Source organism: Barbatula barbatula (genome assembly GCF_947034865.1).
Source record: "Barbatula barbatula genome assembly, chromosome: 24".
Taxonomy (NCBI): Eukaryota; Metazoa; Chordata; class Actinopteri; order Cypriniformes; family Nemacheilidae; genus Barbatula; species Barbatula barbatula.
In genome coordinates this window covers 1,638,948-1,665,330 of record NC_136787.1, presented here as the reverse complement: position 1 = coordinate 1,665,330, position 26,383 = coordinate 1,638,948, and the positions used below count along the sequence as shown (strand labels likewise).

General features: G+C 44.7%; 1 protein-coding gene across 11 annotated transcripts in view; it reads right to left on the bottom strand.

The window, feature by feature from the left end:
• Window positions 1-26,383, bottom strand: part of LOC306889134 (uncharacterized protein) — a 67,772-nt gene that overhangs the window by 22,811 nt on the left and 18,578 nt on the right. For 5 of the 11 annotated variants that reach the window (XR_013786171.1, XM_079447844.1, XM_079447848.1 and 2 more), the window contains 6 exons: window positions 24,841-24,945; window positions 22,966-23,070; window positions 22,701-22,778; window positions 9,608-9,706; window positions 9,407-9,523; window positions 1,088-1,175 (listed from right to left, as the gene is read on the bottom strand). Coding sequence is in view for 10 of the 11 variants with exons in the window: in XM_079447844.1 (XP_079303970.1) it covers window positions 1,088-1,175; window positions 9,407-9,523; window positions 9,608-9,706; window positions 22,701-22,778; window positions 22,966-23,070; window positions 24,841-24,945 (592 nt within the window). In the remaining variant the exon portion in view is untranslated. The remainder of the gene's footprint in view (window positions 1-1,087; window positions 1,176-9,406; window positions 9,524-9,607; window positions 9,707-22,700; window positions 22,779-22,965; window positions 23,071-24,840; window positions 24,946-26,383) is intronic. The other 6 variants (XM_079447846.1, XM_079447849.1, XM_079447847.1 and 3 more) reach the window with 4 other exon arrangements.

Below are 26,383 nucleotides of genomic sequence, written 5' to 3'. Positions count from 1 at the left end.
CCTTGTTGGGTCAGAATGTTCTGTTGTTCACATAGATAAAGATTTGTAAACTTTTTTGTACCCAAGGCGACAACCGACAAACATAAAACATGTTATCTGCAAAACACTTTTAACGCTTTAATACTCCTTTGTAACGCTTTTGTCACGAGGGTCTGAGAATAATGCATGCCAATGTTTTGTGCGATTTAGATGAGCGGTCAGGGACAAGATTTCGAAAAAGTTGCCAAAAATGGCAAACCTAAAAATGACATATAGTTATTTAAACCAAGGTTTTATCACACAGGGCTGCAACGTTATTAGCATAAATCTAAAATTTGGTAGGATAATCAGATTTGATGTCAAGGATCGCTGCTGTATCAGCTCTGCTTCTGCAACACGAGCATGCAATGTTCACACGTCGAATGAGACATCTATCCATCTGTAATCAACGATCCGAGCTCACACAATTCAATTAGCATATTCATGAATCCGTGTATACTTAATGAAGCAAGGGTGTAGAGTTACATTTAAATCATTTTAAGGCATGAAGAAATTATTATTAAATAATATTATTAAAAAAACTTTTACATATGCTTTTTTTTATGCTTTCAGATGAGTTTTAAGTGATAAAACTAACAAACGCAGCGAGAAATATTTCTAGCAGTTCAACTTTTCTTCTTTTTCCGGTTTTTATCTGACTGCTGACTCAATGAGCATTTTGTAACATTTTTTGGTTTTAAAACTTTTTTGGTATCTTTGAGACATTACAGTATTTCAATGTTTTTGTTGAATAAATCTAGCTTTACCCTTAAAATACTGTTTTCCATTGTAACTATATCATGAGCTAAAAACAAATTTTAATGGCAGCTTTCCTGTATCTCAGTGAAAAGAGCATTGCGTTAACAACATAAGGTTGTGGGTTGGATCCCAGGGGATTGCAGATACTTATGTAACATGTATAGGATAATGCAATGTAATGCAATGCAGTCCAATGTTTGGATAAAAGCGTCTGCCAAATGCATAAATGTAAATAGTTTCATAAAAACTTTAACATAAAAATGTATTTGTAGTGAAATTAAATTAAACAATTAAGAAATGTTTGTCCTACCTGGAAGATCTGGAAGTGGTAGTCTCTGAAATGCTTGCGACTCTTTTGCATATTTTGGTGTGATGTGTCTGATGTCCCAGACGGAACCCTGTTCGCACAATAATGTGATATTATAAAATATTATAATTATTCAAAATATTTTGGGAAAACAGAAAAAAGTACATTAGCTATTGCAGTGTGGTGCATGGGCACCTGCTCCGTTAAGATGTGGGTCCTGACTATATACATTTTCTTATCCATACAAAATGTTGCAACAAAAGTTACATAATAGAAATGCAGAGACACAACTGCTTTTGTGACTGACCTAATTGCATTTGCATTTTGAATTTCCTCTTAAGACGCAAACTTTATGGGAGGAGAGCATTTAAATGAATTACACAACGCAATTTACTTAGGTTTGCCCTCTTCATTTGGATTTTGCGACATTAAAACAACATTTTTAATTAACTAGGATTGCACTTGTTTGATACTGCGTTTAAGTCCAATTTAGCAAGGACACACGTCCATTCTTTGCATTTCATGAGGCTGCCCGATGGGGAGTCGATGCTCTCCTCCGTGTCTCCTACCACGGGGGGAGGGGGGGGGGTGCATGAGAAGGGGGCGCAGGAGCCACAGAGGGACTGGAGGGCAGGGGCTGCTGGGAAGCAGACCTTGTGCTTTTTCGTTGTCGAAAACTGCGATGGAGTTCACCAACAGCTTCACCAAACAGCCCACCCTGCTCGACGGGCTCATTGAGAATGTGATCTCGGTGTCACTCATCTGCACAAGGTTCAGCCATAGGTGTCTCTCTTGGACCACCGGAGTGGACATTGTCCGATCAAGTGCGCTGTCACCTAGTGGTGGCGTGCTGCTATATCGTGTCTTCTGTCGTTCAGCTTCTACAATGCCTTAGCTTGAAGAGCAGAGGGAGCTTGAGTCACAGACGAGTGTCGAAGAACTTACATGCTTTGGAAGGGTGCCTTGGTCTGTGAGAAGGAGGCGTTCCAGGTCTTGGCATGGCTCACCACGTCAGACTCATCCTGGGCTGATCTGACCGAAGCCGAGAGCTCCAGGGGTCCCATGAAGTCGCCATCCAATGCGGCAACAGAAACATCTCGGTTACATATGTAAGCACTAGCCCAGGTACAAGGGTTCACCTCGTGAGGGAAACTCACAAACTGTAAGAGGGCGCTTTGCAGGCTTACGCCCAGCCGCCATCGGTCTCACTCAAGACCCGGTCTGACACAGGTTCGACGCCTGTGCGAAAAAGGCTTGATGCAGCCCAACCCGCAGCTCTGCAGATGTCTGCCAGAGAGGCACTCTGAGCCAGTGGCATGGATCGGCTATGGGGCGACACCCATAGGAGACAGGTTCGGTGAGAGTTACAGGGCCAGAGCAGTCCACGGTAATGCTGCGAAGGAGTTACCCCCACCGGTACTCCCATATTGTTTACCTACTACACATGGAAATAGATTTCCAATGGCCCCAGATAGTGTTTGGTTACTAAATCACTTAATGTTATTTCATTAGTTAGTGTTCACTAAAAAAATAAGTCCACACCACATTTTCCCCTAGCTTTTTTGTTTAGTCAACTTTTGATTTAGTTTATCTCAACTACACTTTCTTAGTGATTACAACAAAGAAAAATCAGTTGAAATAAGTGGACCAGAAGCAAATTTGTGACAGTGGATTTAAGTCCACCCAACCCAAAATAGTACATCTTCTTATATTTTTATTATAAACATAAGTCTAATAAAGACAGACCAAAATATTGGTTCAGTAACTGGTCAAGCTGTTTGTGTTGAATTCTTTTTCAGAGGCAGGACCTCGGGTTATGCACTTCGAAACACAAACATCAATAATAAATTTGGCAAACACTAAAAAAGGAATATTTTTTTAAATGTGAATATAGGAATTTATAGTCTATCTGATATTTGACCCGTGTTTTGACTTCCATAACCTTATATGTTTTGCTTATAGTCAATGTTTTCTTGTACAGCTGCTTTGTATCAATGAAAATTGTAAAAAGCGCTATATAAATAAAGCTGACATGACATGACATGACATATCACCACCGCCGCTCGCTGCCGCAGCCGGCTTTTTAAACACTGTCGGGCAGGAAGCAAACAGTGTCGTGCCATGACTGCAATACTGTTACCACAAACGCTACTTTACCATGCCAGAGATCCAGTCATGTGACATAGGTATCGTGCCTGTCTAGCTCGAGGATGGTAAGTTCGCACCCAAGACTACAGCGGCGAGACATGCCTGGCGATATGTGAATGCTGCAAGAGAAATTTGCTCTTTTAGAAATATTTTCTTTGAAGCCACCTCTGACCAGCTACTGAAACGCACTGGGGAATTGCAAACGCCAGGACGAGTTCCAGGTCCAGTAGGAAGAATCGAAGATTGCTCAGCATAAGCCTAGCAGGTTCCGAAGAACAAAAAGGTGCCGTCCCATTCGCCAAGTTCATCTGCCTTTTCAAAGTAAAATCTGAGATGATAGGTTCTCAAGTCAAACCCCATTCTGTCAGTCTCAACACAACGTCGAGAAACCGACAGAAAGGGAACCGTTATGGGTCTGTCCACCACCGGGTATAATGGTAAGGACGGTCCGCGGCTTTGGCCCTTGGATTAACGTTCATGGAGTCCCCACAACACCAGCCGGCGCGGAGCGGGAAGCAGGCAATGTTGTGGCTGCTTCCAGAAAGAACATAGCCAACTGTGAACACAATACCTTAACCGACATCTGCTCGTAGTGCAGGCATGCCTTATCCACGAACGCTACTTCAGCATGCTGGAGCCCCAGACATGTGATGCAGGTATTGTGCCCATCAGGCTCGAGGACAGGTCGATCGCATCCAAGGTTACAGCGGTGAGACATGTCAGTGTCACCCAGACACTGTAGGAAATTTTCTTTTTTTTTTTTTTTTAAACCTATGTCTTCCATCGAAACGCCCAGGGGAAGTCGCACACGGGAGAACAAGTCCACTGTTCTGCATCATATGGTCCATTAGGATACATTTACATTTAGTCATTTAGCAGACGCTTTTATCCAAAGCGACTTACAGATGAGGAAACATTGGAAGCAATTATAACAACATAGGCAACAAAATGTTTGTGCATCAAAACTAGTCCATTAAAGCCTAGCACAGTATACAAAGCCAAGAATAGTGAGGTTAGTAAATTATTATTTTTTTGAATAAGAAGAAAGAAAGGGAAACATTTTTGGTTAAATTAATCAGCGACGTGTTGACGGAAGAGATGCGTTTTTTAAATATGGCAACCGAGTCTGCTGATCTTGTAGCAGCGGGTAGATCATTCCATCAATGTGGAACAGATCCAGAGAAGGTACGGGAGAGTGACTTTTTTCCTTTTTGGGATGGTACCACTAGTCGTTGTTCCTTTGCAGACCGCGGTGATCTGGCAGGAACATAGATCTGCATTAGCGAGTGGAGATACGATGGTGCAGACCCGGTGTTGGTCTTGTAGGCCAGGAGCATAGCTTTGAACTTTATGCGGGGGGCAACAGGGAGCCAGTGTAACCTGATGAAGAGCGGAGTTACATGCGCTCTCTTCGGTTCATTGAAGACCACTCTTGCCGCCGCATTCTGGATCATCTGGAGAGGTTTGATTGTGCAAGCAGGAAGTCCAGCCAGAAGTGCATAAATCGGAGAGATAAAATGCTTGGCATACCTGTAGAGATGATGCTTCGCAGGTTCCGAAGAACAAAAGGTGAATGAATTGGCACGCCATCTTCCATTTATACCCGTATGTACGGGCGGAGACTGGCATGCCATGCCATTTGCCAACTTCATTGGCCTTTTAAAAAGTACCATCGAGTTGATAGGTTCTCAAGATCCAACCACATTCTGGCGGGTCGACACAACGTCAAGAGACCGACAGAAAGGGAACTTATGTTATACTAAGGTTATTTATTTTGCATGTTATCAGAAATAATCTACCAACATGTAAATTTGGGTCAAAAAAGCACACTTGCACATTACGTTGTTGATGGTGAAACCGTCTTTCCCTTTCTTTCAGTCTCTCGACGTTGTGTCGAGCCGACAGATGGGGTTTGACTTGAGAACCTATCATCTTCTGACTATTTTGAAAAGGCCAATGAAATTGGCGAATTAAATTTGCATGCCGGACTCCGCCCCCGGATATCCGGGCATAAAAGGGAGACGGCGTGAGCCTTCGCATCTGATGACAATCCTTCTAAAAGAGCTGATTTCTCGACGTGGTGCAGCGGACTGTCCCTCATCAGTGACTTCCCCTGGCGTCTCATCAGTTCCGGAGGTGTTTTTCTCTCTAAAAGAGCAAATTTCTACAGCACAGCATGTCTCGCTGTTCTCACGGGTGCAACACACTCATTGTGATGAGGTGAACCCAAGGAGAACAAGCTTGGGCCTGACCCCAGCCATTCTATCGCTGCCGGGTCGGACTGGGAAGGTTCCTGCCCCATCCCAACATCTGCTGGGCCCCTTCGGGGGCCTGGTGCCCACATGTTCACAAGAGCTTTCGTTCCCCCTGGGTCTTTCTCACAGCCGCTCTCACCCTCTGCGGACGGTGTTCGGCGACTCGACATTGCGTCACGGTGACGCGCAGTGCAGAGTATAAATCTAGCCAGCCATCAGCACTCTCACCTCGATGGTGCGTTGAGCTGCGCCATCGCTAGGCAGGAAACAGCGTAGCTGGTCCCTTCTCGTGGGGGTCTCCCCCGGCGGGGGGGGGCACTGCTGGCTGTCGAACCACCCCATAGCGGGGGCGATGAAGCAGATCATACCTCTAGTCCCCCTGTTCCGGTCTTTGGGTGCTTAGGTAGCACTTTCCAAGCCGTCACGGTGGCTACAGAATGCGGTCCGTCTCAGGGAGAGCGGTGTGCGAGTACTCAAATTTCTCGACGACTGGCTTATCTTGGCATCTCGCGACATCTGTTGTGTACACACAGGGACTTGGTGCTCCGGCACCTCGACCGATTGGAATTACGGGTCAACCGAGAGAAGAGCCAGCTCTCCCCGGCGCAGAGCTCCCTTTTTACTCGGTATGGAACTCGACTCTGTCTCCATGACGGCACGACTCACCCTAGAGCGCGCACAGTCAGTGCTGAACTGTTTGAGCCTTCTCAGACAGCAACCAGCGGTCCCCTGAAATTTTTTCAGAGGCTCCTGGGGCACATGGCATCCTCGGCGGGGGTGATCCCCCTCGGGTTGATGCACATGAGACCGCTCCAGCACTGGCTACAGAGACAAGTTCCCTGGAGAGCGTGGCACACAGGCAAAAGGAGTATCGTCATCACGCCTCTCTGCCGTCGCATCCTAACCCCCTGGTCTTCAATGACCTTTATTTTTACGGGCCGGAGTCTCTCTCGGGCAGGTCTCGAGGCGAGTCATGGTGTCTGCAGACGCAGTATCGGGTCTGTGGACGGGCCCCCGCCTGCGCTGGCATTCAATTGCCAAGAGTTGTTAGCTGTTCTACTTGCTAGCAGTAGGTGCTGGCAGGTCGGATAGTACTACTGCCGTAGCGACCGCCAGGGTGGCGTTCGCTCACGGCAGTTAATGCAACTCACCCGATGCCTCCTCCTGTGGAGTCAACAGGTGACGAAGTCCCTGCGTGCCATACACATCCCGGGCGACCTGAACCAGACAGCCGATGCTCTCTCTTGTCAGTCGACGCCTCGGAGAGAGTGGCGACTCCACCCCCGCGCAGTTCAGCTCATTTGGGTGCAGTTCGGGCAGGCGCAGGTGTACCTGTTGCCTCCCTGGACACCACCCATTGCCCGCTTTGGTACTCCCTGACCGAGGGCCCCCTCGGCACGGATACCCTAGCGCACAGCTGGCCGCGGGACAAGCGGAAGTACGCCTTCCCCCCAGTGAGCCTCATTGCACAGGTCCTGTGCAAGGTCAGGGAAGAGGAGCATCAAGTCTGAGTAGTTGCGCCTTACTGGCCCAACCTAATGCTAATGCTCTTGACGACAACTCCCCCCTGGCCGATTCCTCTGACTTTGCAGGGGAAGGTCACGTTGTGGCATCCAAGACCAGATCTCTGGGACCTCCATGTCTGGCTTCTGGATGGGACGAGGAGACCCTGAGTGGTCTGCCCCCTGCGGTGGTAGAGACTATTACACAGGCAAGGGCCCCGGCCACGAGGCGGCTTTACGCCTTTAAGTGGCGCCTCTTCTCGTCCTGGTGTTCTTCTCGCGGAGAAGACCTACGGAAATGCTCAATCGGGTACGTGCTGTCCTTCCTTCAGGAGAGGCTGGAGAGGAAACTCTCCCCGTCGACACTGAAAGTGTATGTAGCTGCAATTGCCGCTCATCACGAACCAGTTGCTGGCAAGCCCCTGGGGCAGCATGACCTGGTCATTAGGTTCCTGAGGTGCACGTGAGACCAGCGGCAGGTAGGGTGTACACCTGCGAAAGTGCCTTCCCCCCCTTTCCGGGCGGGTCAGTGCGCTAATTCAGCCTCACTTCTTTCCCCTCGGGCGAAGAACAGGCATTTCATCCATCACTAAGCACTCCATGGCGGCGGACTGTGCGGAGCAGCCCTGCCTCCTATGGCCGGGTATCAGCTGAGTTATCACATAGCTCTAACCGGACCTAGTGCCCCACACGTAGTAACCCCCCAACAGGGTGGTTCCGTCTGACGTTTTCCTCATGAGATGGTCCCCCTCGTGGTGACCCATGACCTCCTCCAGGTGGACATCCACCTAGCGGTACCTTAGTCCGTGCTTACCTCCCATGAGTTCTCCCCTGCGGGCGAGACCATGTTGGTGTCTCCACTATATTCCTCCCTGCGGTGGGAAGTGGTCTCCGTAGCGCATATCCCCCTTCAGGGAACAGCACTTCCCCAGTGGCCCTACGGTACTGGACGGCTTCTCGCCATTAGAGATACAAGGCCTCCGTCTGTGTGTGCCGAGGGCAGGTGCCTCTCATCTTTGCCAAAGCTCTGGGACGCCCTGCCAAACCCACTGGATGGTTACAATTTTGTGCTGGCGCTCGCGTCTGACACGCCTAGGCCAGTCACCGTCGCTTCGCTAAAGATTGTGACGCGGCATCGTGCTGTGGCGTTTTCCATAGGAACCCCATCTGTCGGCACAACGTCGAGAGACCAACAGAAAGGGAACGTCTCGGTTACGTATGTAACCTCCGTTCCCTGATGGATGGAACGAGACGTTGTGTCCCTCATGCCACAACACTTGCCGCCCGCTGCAGCAGTCAAGAGATGCTCTCAGGCTCCTCAGCACGAAAGGTGAATGAATGCAGCACGCCGTCTCCCTTTTATACCCGGATATCCGGGGGCGGAGTCCGGCATGCAAATTTCATTCGCCAATTTCATTGGCCTTTTCAAAATAGTCAGAAGATGATAGGTTCTCAAGTCAAACCCCATCTGTCGGCTCGACACAACGTCTCGTTCCCTCCATCAGAGAACGGAGGTTACATACGTAACCAAGACGATAGTATAATAAATAATTTGTTATTTAATTGGAAATAAGGTCTTCACCTTAGATAAGAGAAACAAAACAGCTAATACTTTCATAAGATAACTTAATATAATTGTGCCAAGCCTGCATCTAATTCCACCCCTTTCTCCTTTTTTAACTTGATTTACAGTATATCTATTCTTACTATCCATTGATATGTTAATCTTATTGATTTTTATAGTGATTTATGTACATAATTTCTTAAATTCATTGTTTATTACAATGGTCTTCTTTGGCAGAGGCTCTAAAATTTTGGCAAAATCTCGCAAAATCTTTCAGAAAAGCTAAGATAAAAAACAACATGGTAATGGATACGCTTTAGGGGTGTAACGGTATGCGTATTCATACCGAACCGTCGCAAGCTGTCGAGGGTAAAATTCCAAAATTAAGTCCCTTCTAAGGGCAGATCCCTTGTAGTTTAGACTTTGGAGTCAGCAGGGCATTTGCTTGCCATTATGTAGATGTTTGGAATGCACTTGGCAAAGGAAGCAACGTAATTTCCTCATTATCTTCAGCTGGTTCAGCGTGTTCCTGTGACAATGAAGCATTCTGTCTGTTTGCAGATTTTAATGTAATATATTTTGAATGTTGCCTTTGACAGTTCAGTACGAATACATATACCTCTACACCCTAATACGTTGCATCTTTATACGTTGCATCAAATTGAAACTCCTTGGCATTAGGGTAAATGGAAAGGGTATAATGCCTTAGGGTAAAAGGAAATACGTGTCATGTACAATACACCCACTTCAGGTAATGCGTGACCAAAACTCAAAACATATCTACATGACTGCTGAACAGTGTGAAAAATCCTACAGTACATTAAATAGGAAAACAAAACAATTGTGAACCCACCTGTCCAAAAGAAAAGATGCCATATCTACATCACTCTTCAATCCCTTTTGTAATTGTAAAGCTCTCCATCGTGAAATCTCTGCACCAATATATACTGTTCCTTTCTGCCTTTGACTACTAGAACAAAAAAAGGAACCATACACAAATATTAAATATTACCCTTGGCTCCTTTTTTATTGTAATTAAAAAAATATAAAATACCTTTTGGTAGCTGATGGTGTTTCTGCACTGAAGTTTGGTACTTCACCTTTAGAATGATGACTTTCCACAGAGCTGTATACATGTGAGCCTGGTCTTTCACTAAAAACATAAAGAACAGAGGGAAAAAAGGGTATCTGCATTATTATTGTCACATTTAGGCAATTGCAAACATGTTTGCTCATGGACCTTCATTCTCTTATGATACATTTGGTTTGTTTCAAATCATCATTCACTTTTAATTTTATTGCAGAGGCTCTTAGATGTTTTATTGTCTCCGTCAAGGAAACTGTAAAATATTCAACAAACCAACTGTCACTCAAAGGTGCTTGACAGTTTATGAATGTTCCAGATTACACATGTAACCAGAAAGAGACATAACAGTATCATGTTGACACTGTAATAACGCTTCTGGTGTTTGTGGCATTTGTGAAATCACATTTATTTCTGTATTTGTCAGGTGCAGGCACTCCACCGAGACCATAAAACGTTTGAGATGTTACAAGATTCCAATTTTTTGAAGGAAGACATGAAGGCATTTCTGACGTTTGGCAACGAGAAACAGCAACTTCTTCCGTGCTCAGGTAACTGGGTAAACAGATTGGGCGCATTTAAGGTGGACCCTTAAACAGCACCACACTCATAGTGTAGTGAGCCTTAACAGTTAAGTCTTTAGGCAGTCTGTGTGCCTCATATGCCAAGGAAATATCACATCAGTACACTAGCAAAAGTCACTTTCCAGGATCAAAACTAACTAAGTTGACTCCAATGGCTCCAATAAATGTTTCAGGACCGTAGAAAGATCCCAGATGGGTACTTCTATTTGGCAGATAAGCCTAAGCCATGTGCCACAAGATAAGCAATAAGAAACTGGGGATGTGGCTAACCAAATATAGGTCATCAAATAGCAGTGGTCAGCCATGCTGCAGGAACTTAGGCAGATTAACTGGGCTAAAGGCTCCTTGTCACACAGAACTTCTCAGGTCACATTTGTGGGGAATATCTTTATGAGAGAATCTCATAAAAAGGTGAGTCTTAAACAATGTTATTTGGGGTCAGTATTGTTGCATTATTCTGAATAAATAAACTATGATCCGCAAATAAATATAGAGAGTTTCACAATAATTTTTTTAATCCACATATGCACAAAAAACTAAAACTAAAAAATATTTGCACATTTATTTTAATGGCATTTTTAGATCACTTTCTGTGCATTTGATCGGGTTACACATTTGTGGATGGCTCTCTGTGCATTTGTGGATTTTGAAACATTTCTAATGTCAAGACGTGCGTACAATCCACTCCGCCCACTATCTACACAAGCCAATCAGGTAACTTCCGCTTTCATTGACTGATAGGGCACGTTCTAGCTTTCAGGCTTTCTCTGCACTAAGATTCAGCGAGCAAACATGGCGGCTAGGGGTCTAAAATGTCTCTGTTTATCCCATTCCGGAATGATCTCTGCTGTGTTTAAACAGTTTATTTTCTAACTCTTTGCCACAACAAACGATATCGATTCTTTGACTTTGATCTTGTGCACACAATATATTCTCAAATTTACACAGCATCCCCAAAAGTAAATGATGTAGGCCTAGTAAAAAAAGTTTTCGAACCTTACCATACAACTGCATCAATTTACTGTAGTAAATAATAAGGGCTGTGGCAGTGCTCTCAGTATAAGGTGTTATACAATATACGTTATACAATTTATTTTTCAAGGTGCTAAATAATTCAATATTGTTTTTAGACCACCTCTAGCCGCCACGTGCACTGATCCACAAACGCATGCAGCGATTCACGAATGCACCGAAAGCGATCCACAAATGTGAAGAAAGCGATCTACAAATAAATTCCAATAAAATGAATTTGTAAATATTTTTTGTGAAACTCTCTATATTTATTTGCGGATTATAGTTTATTTATTCAGGATATTACTACAATTCTGATCCCATAATGTTACACCTTTGCATTTTCTCTCGAATTGCATTCATCCATCCATCCATCCATTTTCTTCCGCTTATCCGGGACCGGGTCGCGGGGGCAGCAGTCTAAGCAGAGATGCCCAGACATCCCTCACCCTAGACACTTCCTCCAGCTCTTCCGGGGGGACACCGAGGCGTTCCCAGGCCAGCCGGGAGACATAGTCCCACCAGCGTGTCCTAGGTCTTCCCCGGGGTCTCCTCCCGGTCGGACGGGCCCGGAACACCTTCCGAGGAAGGCGTCCAGTAGGCATCCGTAACAGATGCCCAAGCCACCTCAGCTGACCCCTCTCGATGTGGAGGAGCAGCGGCTCTACTCCGAGCTCCTCGCGGGTGACCGAGCTTCTCACCCTATCTCTAAGGGATCGCCCAGCCACCCTGCGGAGGAAGCTCATTTCAGCCGCCTGTATCCGGGATCTTGTCCTTTCGGTCATGACCCAAAGCTCATGACCATAGGTGAGAGTAGGAACGTAGATTGACCGGTAAATTGAGAGCTTCGCCTTGCGGCTCAGCTCTTTCTTCACCACGACGGACCGGTACATCGACCGCATTACTGCAGAAGCTGCACCGATCCGTCTGTCAATCTCCCGTTCCATCCTTCCCTCACTCGTGAACAAGACCCCGAGATACTTAAACTCCTCCACTTGAGGAAGGAACTCTCCACCAACCTGAAGTGGGCAAGCCACCCTTTTCCGACTGAGGACCATGGCCTCGGATTTGGAGGTACTGATTTTCATTCCAGCCGCTTCACACTCTGCTGTAAACCGTCCCAGTGCATGCTGAAGGTCCTGGTTTGAAGGGGCCAACACGACGACATCATCCGCAAATAGCAGAGACGAGATCGTGTGGTCCCCAAACCTGACACCCTCCGGCCCCTGGCTGCGCCTAGAAATTCTGTCCATAAAAATTACGAACAGAACCGGTGACAAAGGGCAGCCCTGCCGGAGTCCGACATGCACAGGGAACAGGTCCGACTTACTGCCGGCAATGCGAACCAAGCTCCTGCTTCGGTCGTACAGGGACCTGACAGCCCTTAGCAAAGGACCACAGACCCCATACTCCCGAAGCACCCTCCACAGGATGCCGCGAGGGACACAGTCGAATGCTTTCTCCAAATCCACAAAACACATGTGGATTGGTTGAGCAAACTCCCATGCACCCTCCAGCACCCTGTAGAGGGTGTAGAGCTGGTCCAGTGTTCCACGGCCTGGACGAAAACCACACTGTTCCTCCTGAATCCGAGGTTCTACTATCGGCCGTATTCTCCTCTCCAGTACCCTGGCATAGACTTTCCCGGGAAGGCTGAGAAGTGTGATCCCCCTGTAGTTGGAACACACCCTCCGGTCCCCCTTCTTAAAAAGAGGGACCACCACCCCGGTCTGCCATCCCAGAGGCACTGTCCCCGACCGCCACGCGATGCTGCAGAGGCGTGTCAGCCAAGACAGCCCCACAACATCCAGAGACTTGAGGTACTCAGGGCGAATCTCATCCACCCCCGGTGCCCTGCCACTGAGGAGTTTCTTGACTACCTCAGTGACTTCGGCTTGGGTGATGGACGAGTCCACCTCTGAGCCCTCAGCCTCTGCTTCCTCAATGGAGGACGTGACGGTGGGATTGAGGAGATCCTCGAAGTACTCCTTCCACCGACCGACGACATCCCCAGTTGAGGTCAACAGCCTCCCACCTCCACTGTAAACAGCGTTGGTAGGGCACTGTTTCCCTCTCCTGAGGCGCCGGACGGTTTGCCAGAATCTCTTCGAGGCCAGTCGATAGTCCTTCTCCATGGCCTCACCAAACTCCTCCCAGGCCCGAGTTTTTGCCTCCACAACCACCCGGGCAGCAGTCCGCTTGGCCTGCCGGTACCTGTCAGCTGCCTCAGGAGTCCCACAAGCCAACCAGGCCCGATAAGACTCCTTCTTCAGCTTGACGGTTTCCCTTACTTCCGGTGTCCACCACCGGGTTCGGGGATTCCCGCCTCGACAGGCACCGGAGACCTTACGGCCACAGCTCCGAGTGGCCGCTTCGACAATGGAGGCGGAAAACATGGTCCACTCGGACTCAATGTCTCCAGCCTCCCTCGGGATCTGGTTGAAGCTCTGCCGGAGGTGGGAGTTAAAGATCTCTCTGACAGGAGACTCCGCCAGGCGTTCCCAGCAGACCCTTACAGTACGTTTGGGTCTGCCGAGTCTGTCCAGCTTCCTCTCCTGCCATCGGATCCAACTCACCACCAGGTGGTGATCAGTTGACAGCTCCGCCCCTCTCTTAACCCGAGTGTCCAAAACATATGGTCGCAGGTCAGATGAAACGACCACAAAGTCGATCATCGACCTGCGGCCTAGGGTGTCCTGGTGCCACGTGCACTGATGGACACCCTTATGCTTGAACATGGTGTTCGTTATAGACAAACTGTGACTAGCACAGAAGTCCAATAACTGAACACCGCTCGGGTTCAGATCAGGGGGGCCGTTCCTCCCAATCACGCCCCTCCAGGTGTCACTGTCGTTGCCGACATGGGCGTTGAAGTCCCCCAGTAGGACGACCGAGTCCCCAGTCGGAGCACTTTCCAGCACCCCTCCCAGAGACTCCAAGAAGGTCGGGTACTCTGCACTGCCGTTCGGCCCGTAGGCACAAACAACAGTGAGAGACCTAACCCCGACCCGTAGGCGCAGGGAAACGACCCTCTCGTTCACCGGGGTAAACTCCAACACATGGCGGGAGAGCTGGGGGGCTATAAGCAGACCCACACCAGCCCGCCGCCTCTCACCATGGGCAACTCCAGAGTGATGAAGTGTCCATCCTCTCTCGAGGAGTGTGGTTCCAGAGCCCAAGCCATGCGTAGAGGTGATCCCGACTATCTCTAGTCGGAACCTCTCAACCTCCCGCACCATCTCAGGCTCCTTCCCCGCCAGCGAGGTGACATTCCACATCCCTAGAGCTAGCTTCCGTGTCCAGGGATCGGGCTGTCGAGGCACTCTCCTCCGACTGCCGCCCGATCCACAATGCACCGACCCCCTATGGTCCCTCCCGCACGTGGTGAGCCCACGGGAAGGCGGCCCCACGTCGCTCCTTCGGGCTGAGCCCGGCCGGACCCCGTGGGGAAAGGCCCGGCCACCAGGCGCTCGCATACGAGCACCGACCCCGGGTCGAATTGCATTATATATTGGAAATTTGCTTTCTGTGTGTTTTAGAGTTAAGTTTCTTTTGCAAGGAAGGTTGCATTTGTTTGCAAAACGCTAGATGTGTTTGTTTTCACACGAATTTTGCTCCGTAAAGGGAGCAGTAATGATCTTAGCACTATGAACTGTCCGGTGTGGTTTTTGTAGGTCTGATTTGGGAAGTAGACAGAAGACTCTGAGGTGAACACATCCCAATTCTTTAAGCAACTTGAACCTGTACGTTCGAGAATAGTTCCGAAAATTGACCCTAGACCCTTTCTCCCGGCTTAGTAAACATAAAATAATGCTTGAACCGCTCAAATGTGATTTAATTAATTAAACATGAACAAAATATTGATAATCAACTACGATTCGGATTGCTAAATATTAGATCTCTCTCTAATAAAGTACTTTTTGTTAACGATATAATAACAGATCTTAAAATAGACATGCTCTGTCTGACAGAAACATGGCTAAAGCCAGGTGCTTATATTATTAAAGAATTTGGTGGGCTCTTATCAGAACTAGTACTGGCTGCAGACAGAGTCCTTGTTGTTGGTGACTTTAACATCCATGTAGATAATGATACAGATGCTTTAGGAATGACTTTTAAAGACACTCTTAACTTCATGTATGTTAGACAACCTTCGTAGTCATACTTTGGATTTAATATTGTCTTATAAATGTGGATGACGTTAAAATCCTTCAGCAGAGCGAAGACATGTCAGATCATTATCTGGTATCATGTTTGCATCACTGGCATATGGCTGCAAATCAAACTCCTTGTTACAAATATGGTAGAACAATATCTTCAACTACCAATGGTGCGTTTCTTGATAATCTGCCTGATTTGTCTCAAATCTCTAGCATGAGTAATAACTGTTACAGACACTCCAGGCTCCACCCACTCCCAAGCGTCACGAGCAACCTCTAGTGTGTATCCTCGTCTTCTTCATCCTCCTCCTCGTCTCCTGTCTCCGGTGTCCTCCCTGGTTCCTGATTTGCACCATCCTAATCCTCCATGAGGTTTTAAGATTATTCACTAATAAACCTAATTGTGTTTTTGACTTCTGTTCTCCGTGTCTCTGTATCGTAACAATAACGTTGAAGATCTTGACTTTACCATTGAAATTTTAACGCCACCTTCTCGAAAATGCTAGACACAGTTGTTCTAGATCCGCCTACCTTTCATCACTAATAGAAGAAAACCGGCACAACCCTAGGTTTTGCTGGTAATAAATCGTCAGTGACTCCTGATTCTGTATACCAGCATTGTAGTGATGAATTTATGAACTACTTAACAAATAAAATCCAAGATATTAGAGACAAAATTGCAACCAGAAGTGGATCATTAGATCATCTAAATCAACTACATGCATGATAGACCCTATACCTACAAATCTACTGAAAGAGACGCTTCCAGAAATTATAGATCCTCTACTTAGCATTATTAACTCATCTCTGACATAAGAACATGTGCCTAAAGCATATAAGGTGACTGTTATAAGGCCCCTTGTCAAAAAAAAAACCTCGACCCTGGAGAACTAGTTAACTACAGATCTATATCGAATCTACCTTTCATATCTAAAGTAGTCTCAACTCAATTATGTTCCTTCCTCCAAAGGAATAACATTAATGAAGATTTCCAGTCTGGATTTAGAGCACATCACAGTACAGAGACTGCTTTGATCAGAGTTACAAATGATCTGCTTTTGGCATCTGAACGAGGTTGTATCTTCATATTGGTGCTGCTAGATCTTAGTGCTTCATTCAACACTATTGACCACAGCACACTCCTACGTAGACTCAAAAATGATGTTGGCATTAAGGGAATAGCTTTGAAATGGCTTAGATCTTATTTATCAGACCGTTTTCAATATGTAGCAATGAACAATGAGGTGTCACGCAAATCGCAGGTCCAGTACGATGTTCCACAGGGCTCAGTCTAAGGGCCTATTCTCTGTGCATTGTACATGCTACCTCTAGGAGATATAATAAAGCGACACGGAGTAAGCTTTCACTGTTATGCTGATGATACGCAACTTTATATTTCCTTAAAGCCTGATGAAACATGCATAGTCGATATAAAAAAGTGGATGAGTAACAATTTCTTATTACTAAACTCGGACAAAACATTACTTATTGGACTGAAAACCGCCTTACGTAACAACCAAGAATACTGCTTAACTATTGACGGATGTTCCATAAAACTCTCGTCTTCAGCAAATAATCTTGGTGTTTTATGCGATAGCACTCTGTCATTTGTGAACCACGTCGCCAACACCAGTAAAATTGCGTTTTTCCATCATAAAAATATAAACTAAACTACGTCATATGCTGTCACCATCAGATGCAGAGAAGTTAATTCATGCCTTTATGACATCAATACTAGATTACTGTAATGCACTATTAGGTGGTTGCCCTGCAGGCTTACAAAAATGTCAACTGGTCCAAAATGCGGCAGCTCGATTTCTTACACGTACAAGCAAAGTATGAACACATTAGCACGGTTCTGTCAACCTTGCACTGGTAACCTATAAAGCATCACATTAACTTTAAAATCTTGCTTATTGCCTATAAAGCCCTGCATGGTTTAGCTCCTCATTATTTGAGTGAACTTCTCTTGTATAACAGTCCATCACGTGCACTACGCTCTCAGGCATCCGGTCAGTTGGTAATACCTAGAATTTCAAAATCAAGTGCAGGCGGCAGATCCTTTTCCTATCTAGCGCCCAAACTTTGGAACAGTCTTCCCACACTCTGTCAGTTTAAATCTAGACTAAAGACGCATTAAGAAGCGATTGGCTTTTTTAACAAATGGAAATATTCCATTTACTTCACTTTTTTGACACAGACCGATAAGAACGTTGCGGTAAAATGTAAACTATGTCCTGGGGAGAAAAAACTATCGGCCGCTGTCAATAGCACGAGTAATCTACTGAAGCACCTGACTAGGCAGCATAGACGAACACTTTAAAGTGATCCACCATGTTCATCATCACATAACACTGCGGCAACCCCTGCTAAGCAGGCAAAACTTTATTTTACATCGGCAGTGCAGAAAGTGTCTGAAGGTGAGCTTAAAAAAATTATCACAGGCTACGTAGTAGAAGAGATGCTACCGCTGCGTACTGTAGAATCTCTGTCTTTTAGGTGCATATTACAAAAAATACCTGTGTGTGGCAAAAAAGCAGCTCTGCCTGATCGAAAGACATTTTCGTCTTATTTAGATAAGTGTTACATTGAAATGGAAATGGAGCTTAAAGGGACATTTGAGAGTTTGGAATATATTTCCATGACTTCCGACATTTGGACCAGCCATAATAAAAGCTTTATCGGAATGACGGCATATGGATTGATCCTTCTACTTTTGTACGCGGACATGCAGCACTAGCTTGTAAAAGAGTTAGATGGAGACACACGTATGATGTTATAGGCAATGAAATCGAGCAAGTCCATTCGGCTTATGGACTTAGCTCTAAAGTGACAGCTACCGTGACAGACAACGGGTCCAATTTTATCAAAGATTTTAGAATGTTCAAAAAATCTGATTCTGATTATGAATCAGAAGATGAAGAGGTGACATTTACTGATGTTGAGCATACTCTCACCACAGATTCTGATGGACAGTTTTCTCTCCCTCCACACTTAAGGTGTGCATCACACACACTGAACTTAATTTTTCATGTCGAGAGATGGCTTCAAGCAAATGAGTCAAAAGCGCTCTACAGAAGTGCAATTTCAAAGTGTTCTGCGCTGTGGACAAAAGCAAATCGTTCTTCTGTGGCTTCAGAGTTCATAGAGTCATAGTGCCTATTTCAACACGATGGAATTCATTTCACGACGCCCTGTCCAGGATCACTGAAATTCCAGTTATTGAGTTAAATACTGTTTGCACTCAGTTTGTAATAAAATGCTTCACTGATCACGAGTATCTGTTCCTAAAGGAATATTGTATCGTGTTGAAGCCACTCACTGTAGCGCTAGACATATTGCAAGGAGAAGAGAACTGCTATTTTGGAACCCTTCTTCCAACTCTGGAGATTCTAATCTCCAGGACGCTGGCACTGTGGGATGAGTTTAGGATGACAGCATCTCTCCCTGATGTCATTGTTCAGGTAATCTAATATTTATACAAATTGCTCAATCCTTGGTTTACACTTGGCTTAAATCAGGGGTCTCGAACTCAGTTCCTGGAGGGCAACAGCTCTGCACAGTTTAGCTCCAACCAGCTCTAAACCACACCTGCTTGGAAGTTTCTAGTAATCCTGAAGCTTTTGATTAGCTGAATCAGGTGTGTTTAATTTGGGTTGGAGCTAAACTGTGCAGAGCAGTGGCTCTACAGGAACTGAGTTTGAGACCCCTGGCTTAAATACATTTTTGTATTATCATTATATTATTATTTTGTATTATTTTATGTCAAAGTCTTATGTTAAGTGTCTGAAAAAGGGTCTGATGTACTTTTTTTTCTCATAGGCAATCAAGGTACGATTTTCCTCTATGATGGACAAAAAGGAAGCTCTCCTGGCTGCAGTCACTTTGCCCAAATTTAAGTTATGCTGGATCAGAGACGAAAACAAAAAAGACATGGTTAGGGCAATGCTTACTACAGAGTGCCGTGGGTTGCCTCTTGAAGACCAACAGTATAATGCTCAAGATCACAAGAAGCCTGCTGACTCCACTGATGACTTTTTTTCATTTGAGGAGGAGGAGGACTATACATATTCTGCTGAAACAGAGGTGATGGAATATTTGAAATCTGCAGGGTCTGAGCTGGGTGTTCTTAGACAGTTTCCCAGGATTAAGGCCATTTCACTGAGGTACAACACAGCCACACCATCAAGTGCACCAGTGGAAAGGCTTTTTAGCCTGGGCAATCTTGTGCTCACTCCCAGAAGAAACAGACTGTCAAGCAAACGTTTTGAGAGTCTTACATTAATGAGATACAACCATTTTTTCAAAAACAAGGCAGCATTGTCAGCTGAGTAGTACAAATGAGATTTTGCTGAAAAACATGTCGCTGCATACAGTAGGCATGAACTATGGTGCTCACTGCTTTGAAAAGAAGAAAACATTTCAAGCTTGATATTTTGCAGTAATTGTATATTTTTGGTTATTTTGATATTTTTCTGAGGTTTTCTGTTCATTAACTAAAGGTTTCAGTGAAGTAGAAAATAGTTCATTTCGTAAAAACACATGACATGACTTCATACATTATGTATGAAATATGGTACTACATTGCTTTGAAAGTAAGTTTCATGTTTACAGCTTATACATGTCATGTTTAACTTTTCTTAAGTTAAGTCATTCAGACATGCTGAATAATAACTGAATAATGATATAAATTCTATTCAGAAATTTTGCAGAGATATTATTTCTGTTAACTAAAGAAGGTTACATTTAAGTATTAAAGTATGTTGTAATAAAGACACATTTTTCGAAAAATCTTAAAGGCTAAACAATTCAATTTTTGAGTAAGGGATAATGTACAGGCAGCTGGTTGTTATGGCAGAAATAAGCTCTGACAGTTTGATCAGGACCTGAACCGGAGGGTCTTGTATCACACTGAAGGGACTTATTTCACGATAACAGCCGGCTGCTTGTACATTATTCCGCTTAGTACACTTCTACTTGCCACATGACAAAACAAATTTGAAATATTTTATTAGCTCATTTTTATCGAATGCTGACCTTCCGAGAGGAAAGCCGTATATGAAAATAACAACCCTTGTAATGTCTTGACTGGCTAATCAGAATCAGGCCTTCAAATGAGCTGTGTAATAATTAACATTAACATTCCATGTTAAATTATTAAAATGAGTAATTAATATCGAGTAATTAAACTACTTTTCAGACAGAGTAATTAAAAAAGTATTTTAAATACAACATTGATGGTGTAGTTAGTAATTAGTAATTAATTACTTTTTTGAAGTAACTTACCCAACATTGCTGCTAATCAATCATAAAGCCTTAAACAGTTTAGCTCCTGCCTATTTACAGAACTTCTAATACGCTACAATCCATCATACTCCTTAAGATAGCAAAACTCTGTACTGTTAGTAGTTCCTAGGATAGCAAAGGAGGTCAAGCTTTTTCCTACCTAAACTGTGGAACATCCTCTCTGTTACGGCCTTAAAAACTCTTTCCCAATTTAAATCTAGACTGAAAACACATCTCCTCAGCCTAGCATACATAAATAATTAATTATTCTATATAATAATTATTGTAATTAATAGGCTATGAACAGCTGCTACACTAATTATTCTTTTTTTTGCTATGTTTCTCCTTAGGATGGTCATTCTGAGGTTACTAGTGATATGCCAGCTCCAGTCTGGATCTTGCTTCCCACCAAGACGTCAGATGAACAAACACATGCGGAAAAATGACACCGGCCCTTGCAAGGACTTTTAGATGACACCAGCTCCAGACAATAACAATGATTCCAAATTATTATTATTAATAACATTTTTATATATCTTTATTTTCTTTTTGTGATTTATGTGTTTTTATATTGTGCCCTTGTGTTAAGCTGCTTTGCAATAGCGTAAACTGTGAAAAGCGCTAAACAACTTAATTTAAATTGAATTGAAAAGTTAAACAGGGATACTTTACTTAAATCTGATCTATACAAGGAAGCTCCTCAGGATTACTAGACACTTTAAGGCAGTCTGAGTAAATAATCTCATTTTTACACATGCCTTTGTCAAAAAGAAACAGAAACCATGCCTGAAGCATCAACACCATGACTCAGTACGTAGGTTCCTCACAGGGAAAACACAAACTTTATGTTTATGTTACATGTTATGCTAAATATTCCAAGATCACAGTCTATACACTCACCTAAAGGATTTTTAGGAACACCTGTTTAATTTCTCATTAATGCAATTATCTAATCAAACAATCACATGGCAGTTGCTTCAATGCATTTAGGGGTGTGGTCCTGGTCAAGACAATCTCCTGAACTCCAAACTGAATGTCAGAATGGGAAAGAAAGGTGATTAAAGCTATTTTGAGCGTGGAATGGTTGTTGGTGCCAGACGGGCCAGTCTGAGTATTTTACAATCTGCTCAATTACTGGGTTTTCACGCACAACCATTTCTAGGGTTTACAAAGAATGGTGTGAAAAGGGAAAAACATCCAGAATGCGGCAGTCCTGTGGGCGAAAATGCCTTGTTGAGGCAAGAGGTCAGAGGAGAATGGGCCGACTGATTCAAGCTGATAGAAGAGCAACTTTGACTGAAATATCCACTTTTTACGACCGAGGAATGAAGCAAAGCATTTGTGAAGCCACAACACGCACAACCTTGAGGCGGATGGGCTACAACACCAGAAGACCCCACCGGGTACCACTCATCTCCACTACAAATAGGAAAAAGAGGCTACAATTTGCACGAGCTCACCAAAATTGGACAGTTGAAGACTGGAAAAATGTTGCCTGGTCTGATGAGTCTCGATTTCTGTTGAGACATTCAGATGGTAGAGTCCGAATTTGGCATTGTTTAAATGCCACGGCCTACCTGAGCATTGTTTCTGACCATGTCCATCTCTTATTGACCACCATGTACCCATCCTCTGATGGCTACTTCCAGCAGGATAATGCACCATGTCACAAAGCTCGAATAATTTCAAATTGGTTTCTTAAACGTGACAATGAGTTCACTGGACTAAAATGGCCCCCACAGTCACCAGATCTCAACCCAATAGAGCAACTTTGGGATGTGGTGGAACGGGAGCTTCGGGCCATGGATGTGCATCCCACAAATCTCCATCAACTGCAAGATGCTATCCTATCAATATGGGCCAACATTTCTAAAGAATGCTTTCAGCACCTTGTTGAATCAATTCCACATAGAATTAAGGCAGTTCTGAAGCCAAAGGTGGTTAAACACAGTATTAGTATGGTGTTCCCTAATAATCCTTTAGGTGAGTGTATGTAAGCAAGAATAAAAACACATAAAATACCTTGTGGTAGCTGAGGGTGTATCTTCACTGAAGTTTGGCACTTCGCCTTTGGACTGATGACTCTTTAAAGACACAGAGCTGAATATATGTGAGCCTTGTATTCCACAAATAACATACTGTAACTAGCAGCAGAGAGAAATAAAAACACCTTCTTGCAGAAAGGTCATTGGTCTTTTTTTTGTGTTGCAACTGCATATTATGTATAGTTTACACATGTGTCTACAATACTTGTGCAACAACAACAAAAAAGGACCACATGAAATACCTTTTGGTAGCTGATGTTGTTTCCTCACTGAAGTTTGGTACTTCGCCTTTGGAATGGTAACTGTTCGCAGACACAGAGCTGAAAACAACTGAGACTGAGCTTTCACTAATAACAGAACAAAGAGAATAAAACATTTACCACAGAAGGAACAGAAGCTACAGTATAAATTACAGTATTGTAACACAAAAAGAACACAGCGCTGTAATGCTCAAGTTTGCTCAATATTGAGTATTTGGCCCAAATGGCAACAAACACATGAGAACAAATGAGAAGAAGTGTTTTGACATTGCACATGGTAGAAAACATTGACTTGTAGTGTTAAATTGGATATTGTTTTTGGGATGTACTACCCTAGTGAAAAATAAATATCCTAAAATGTATTTGAACTACATTAATTTCATGCTAAGTATACTGCAAACCCATTTATATACTTATGTACTTAATCAAAATGCCATGTGATTGTACTTTTGCTATACTAAATCGGCATACTTAAGGGCTAAATTGGAACAACTAACAAGGCACGACAAAAGCAAGGACTGGCAACCAATCTCAGAACAGGCATGGTTATAAATGCACAGTGGAATACAATTAACTAATTAGTCATTTTCGCTACACCCATCTCCCTATCTGTTTCCATAAGTCTACGGTAACAAACAGGGGAACAGAACATTGAGGAAATGTGAGTGAACACAGAAACAAAAGAACAACATTAAAACCAGACTTTCAAAATGAGAGTTCACAAGACAGGACAAGGGAGACACAAACAGGGACTGTGACAGTACTGGTCTCAGTACATTATTTGAAGCCGAGCTGTTTGTTTGGTTGGATATGGATTCAGGCCCAGTCTGGTCATTGGGGGCACCAGGAATCCCTGGTGAACTGGTGACTGATTTCACTTTCTAGCCAGCCTTTTTACTTTTTGCCTGCCCAAAGTACTGAAGAACCATAAACATCTTCAAAAAACTTAATTTACTTATATTTTTATAACTTTAATTTTTTTTGCACCCTTTAACTGATGTTCTAAAGGATCTGATAGATTCATTAAGGAAAGACTGAGAGTGTGATAAGAATGTTTTCCCCTAAAACAAATGCAATAGAGAGGCATAATAGGAACTGTTGTTTCAAGTTGGTTTCATTATTAATGCACCCTTAAAACTGGTTTTCCCTGTCCCTTATAACCTACTACACTGAAGAACTGGTTTGGTGCATTGTAATTTTATTTGCATATTTAAACAATGATTTGGTCTAGGAGCACCTATATCATGTACAAGATTTGGTATTAAGACAGAATAAGCTTCCCGGTGGAAGTGGGCTACAGGGGCTTTATTTCCAATTACACTACAAGGCTGCTAAAGAAAGTTGGTATCAGAAGACAAGAACTTGCCACTGCTGCTGAGAGAAGCAGCCACTGGTTGTGGTTTAAACTGAAGGATGCAATATGGGCTTCCAACTAACCAAGTAATAAAATGGTACGAAACCTGGGGGCACTGACCTTGCATTAACGAAGCCAGTGGGGCTATAACACTCATGAGATGTCTCTCCGATAATGGCAAGGAAAGGTATGTATATTATGTATTTCTATAATCATTTATCCCCCAAACACAGAGGATTCCTACCCGACTAACCCAGTGAAACCTCAGACATCCTTTCCTCTTTTCATATTCATGACTGATTCCCCCTGTCATATATAAAGAGTGGGAAATGTCTGATGGACAATTCAACTGTTCTGAAATAGTAACACCTAAGCGAATCTCTAACATGCACTAAGCCCCACCCCTTTCTTGGGACGGCCCTGGGCTCATATACAGTATGGGCCATTACAGTTGCTGGGTGTGGCTCACTGCTATAAGTATCATTAAAAAATCACATGAATACCTTTTGGTAGATGACGGTGTTTCCTCACTGAAGTTTGGTACTTCACCTTTGGAATGGTAACTTTTTACAGACACCGAGCTGTACACATGTGAACCTGGACTTTCACTAACAACATAAAGAGCAGAGAGAATGAAAGCTTTCAGGGTAGAACGTTCCTCCATCTTTATTAGGGATTTTAGTGTGCTAACTAACCATGCATCCTGACAAAATGTCATCCTGTTTCTGTCTGTCTCTCGACCTTGTGTCGAACCGACAGATGGGGTTTGACTTGAGAACTTGAGATCATCTTCTGACTAGTTTTGAAAAGGCCAATGAAATTGGCAAAAGAGCTAATTTCCTCAGCGTGGCATCGCCCGCTGCTTTCATGGGTGCAACACACTCAACGACGACGGACATGATGTCTTCCGCAGGTGTTCGGGGGTCCAACATTCTGAGGCAGCCTAAATTAATACATCTTGCCCACATTGGGCAGATGGCAACTCAGTAAGACCTGGAGAGTCACCTTCGGCGCGTTCCCGTCAAGCTGACTCTGTCGCCCTCTCTTTCCTCCATTCCATCGCTGGCCAGTCGGACAGGGATGGTCCCTTCGGGGGCCTAGCGCCCACATTCTCACAAGGAGACCTCTCTCTCTGGGTCCTTTTTTTGAAGCCGCTCTCACCCTGTGAACAAAAGAAGCAATCAAGTCCTTTGGACAGGTCTCAACAGAAGCCTCCCTACGGGGTTCAGGTGCTGTGTGCAACGGGCGCGCAGTGTCGGGTCGCTGGACGGGGGACCTGTTCGCCTCCCTGGACACCACCTTGTACCACTGGGGTCCTCCCTAACCAAAGCCCCCCTCGACACGGAGGCCCTAGCGCAAAGCTGACCGCGGGGCAAGCGGAAATACGCCTCCCCCACAGTCGGCCTCATTGCACAGGTCCTGTGTGCAAGGTCTGGGACGAGGAGTATCAATTGCTGTTAGATGCGCCTTATTTGCCCAACCACACTTGGTCCTCAGAGCTAATGCTGCTAACAACAACTCCCCACTGGTGATTCCCCTAACGAAGGACCTTTTCTCGCAAGGGAAGGGCACGTTGTGGCATCCAAAACCAGACCTCTGGAACCTCCATGTCTGGCACCTGGATGGGACGAGGAGATCCTGATCTATCCCCCGCGGTGGTGGAGACTATCACTCAGGCAAGGCCCCTTGCCACAAGGCGGCTGTACGCCTTTAAGTGGCGCCTCTTCTCGTCCTGGTGTTCTTCTCGAAGCAAAGACCCGCGGAACTGCTACATCGGGAACGTGCTGTTGTTACTGCAAGAGAGTACGAGAAGGCTAAATCCGCCTCGCTCCATACCTTCTTGGGACCTTGAGGTAGGGCCTTCAGTGGCCACCTTTTGAGCCTATTGGAGAGCCCGCTCTTCCTCAACTTACGATGAAGACAGATCTCCTGCTGGCGCTCGGGTCCATACAGAGGGTGAGGTACCTGCAAGCCTTTTCATGTCCACTGATTGCCTAAAATTCGGGCCCGGTGACTCTCACGTGATCCTGAGATCCCGGCCTTCCT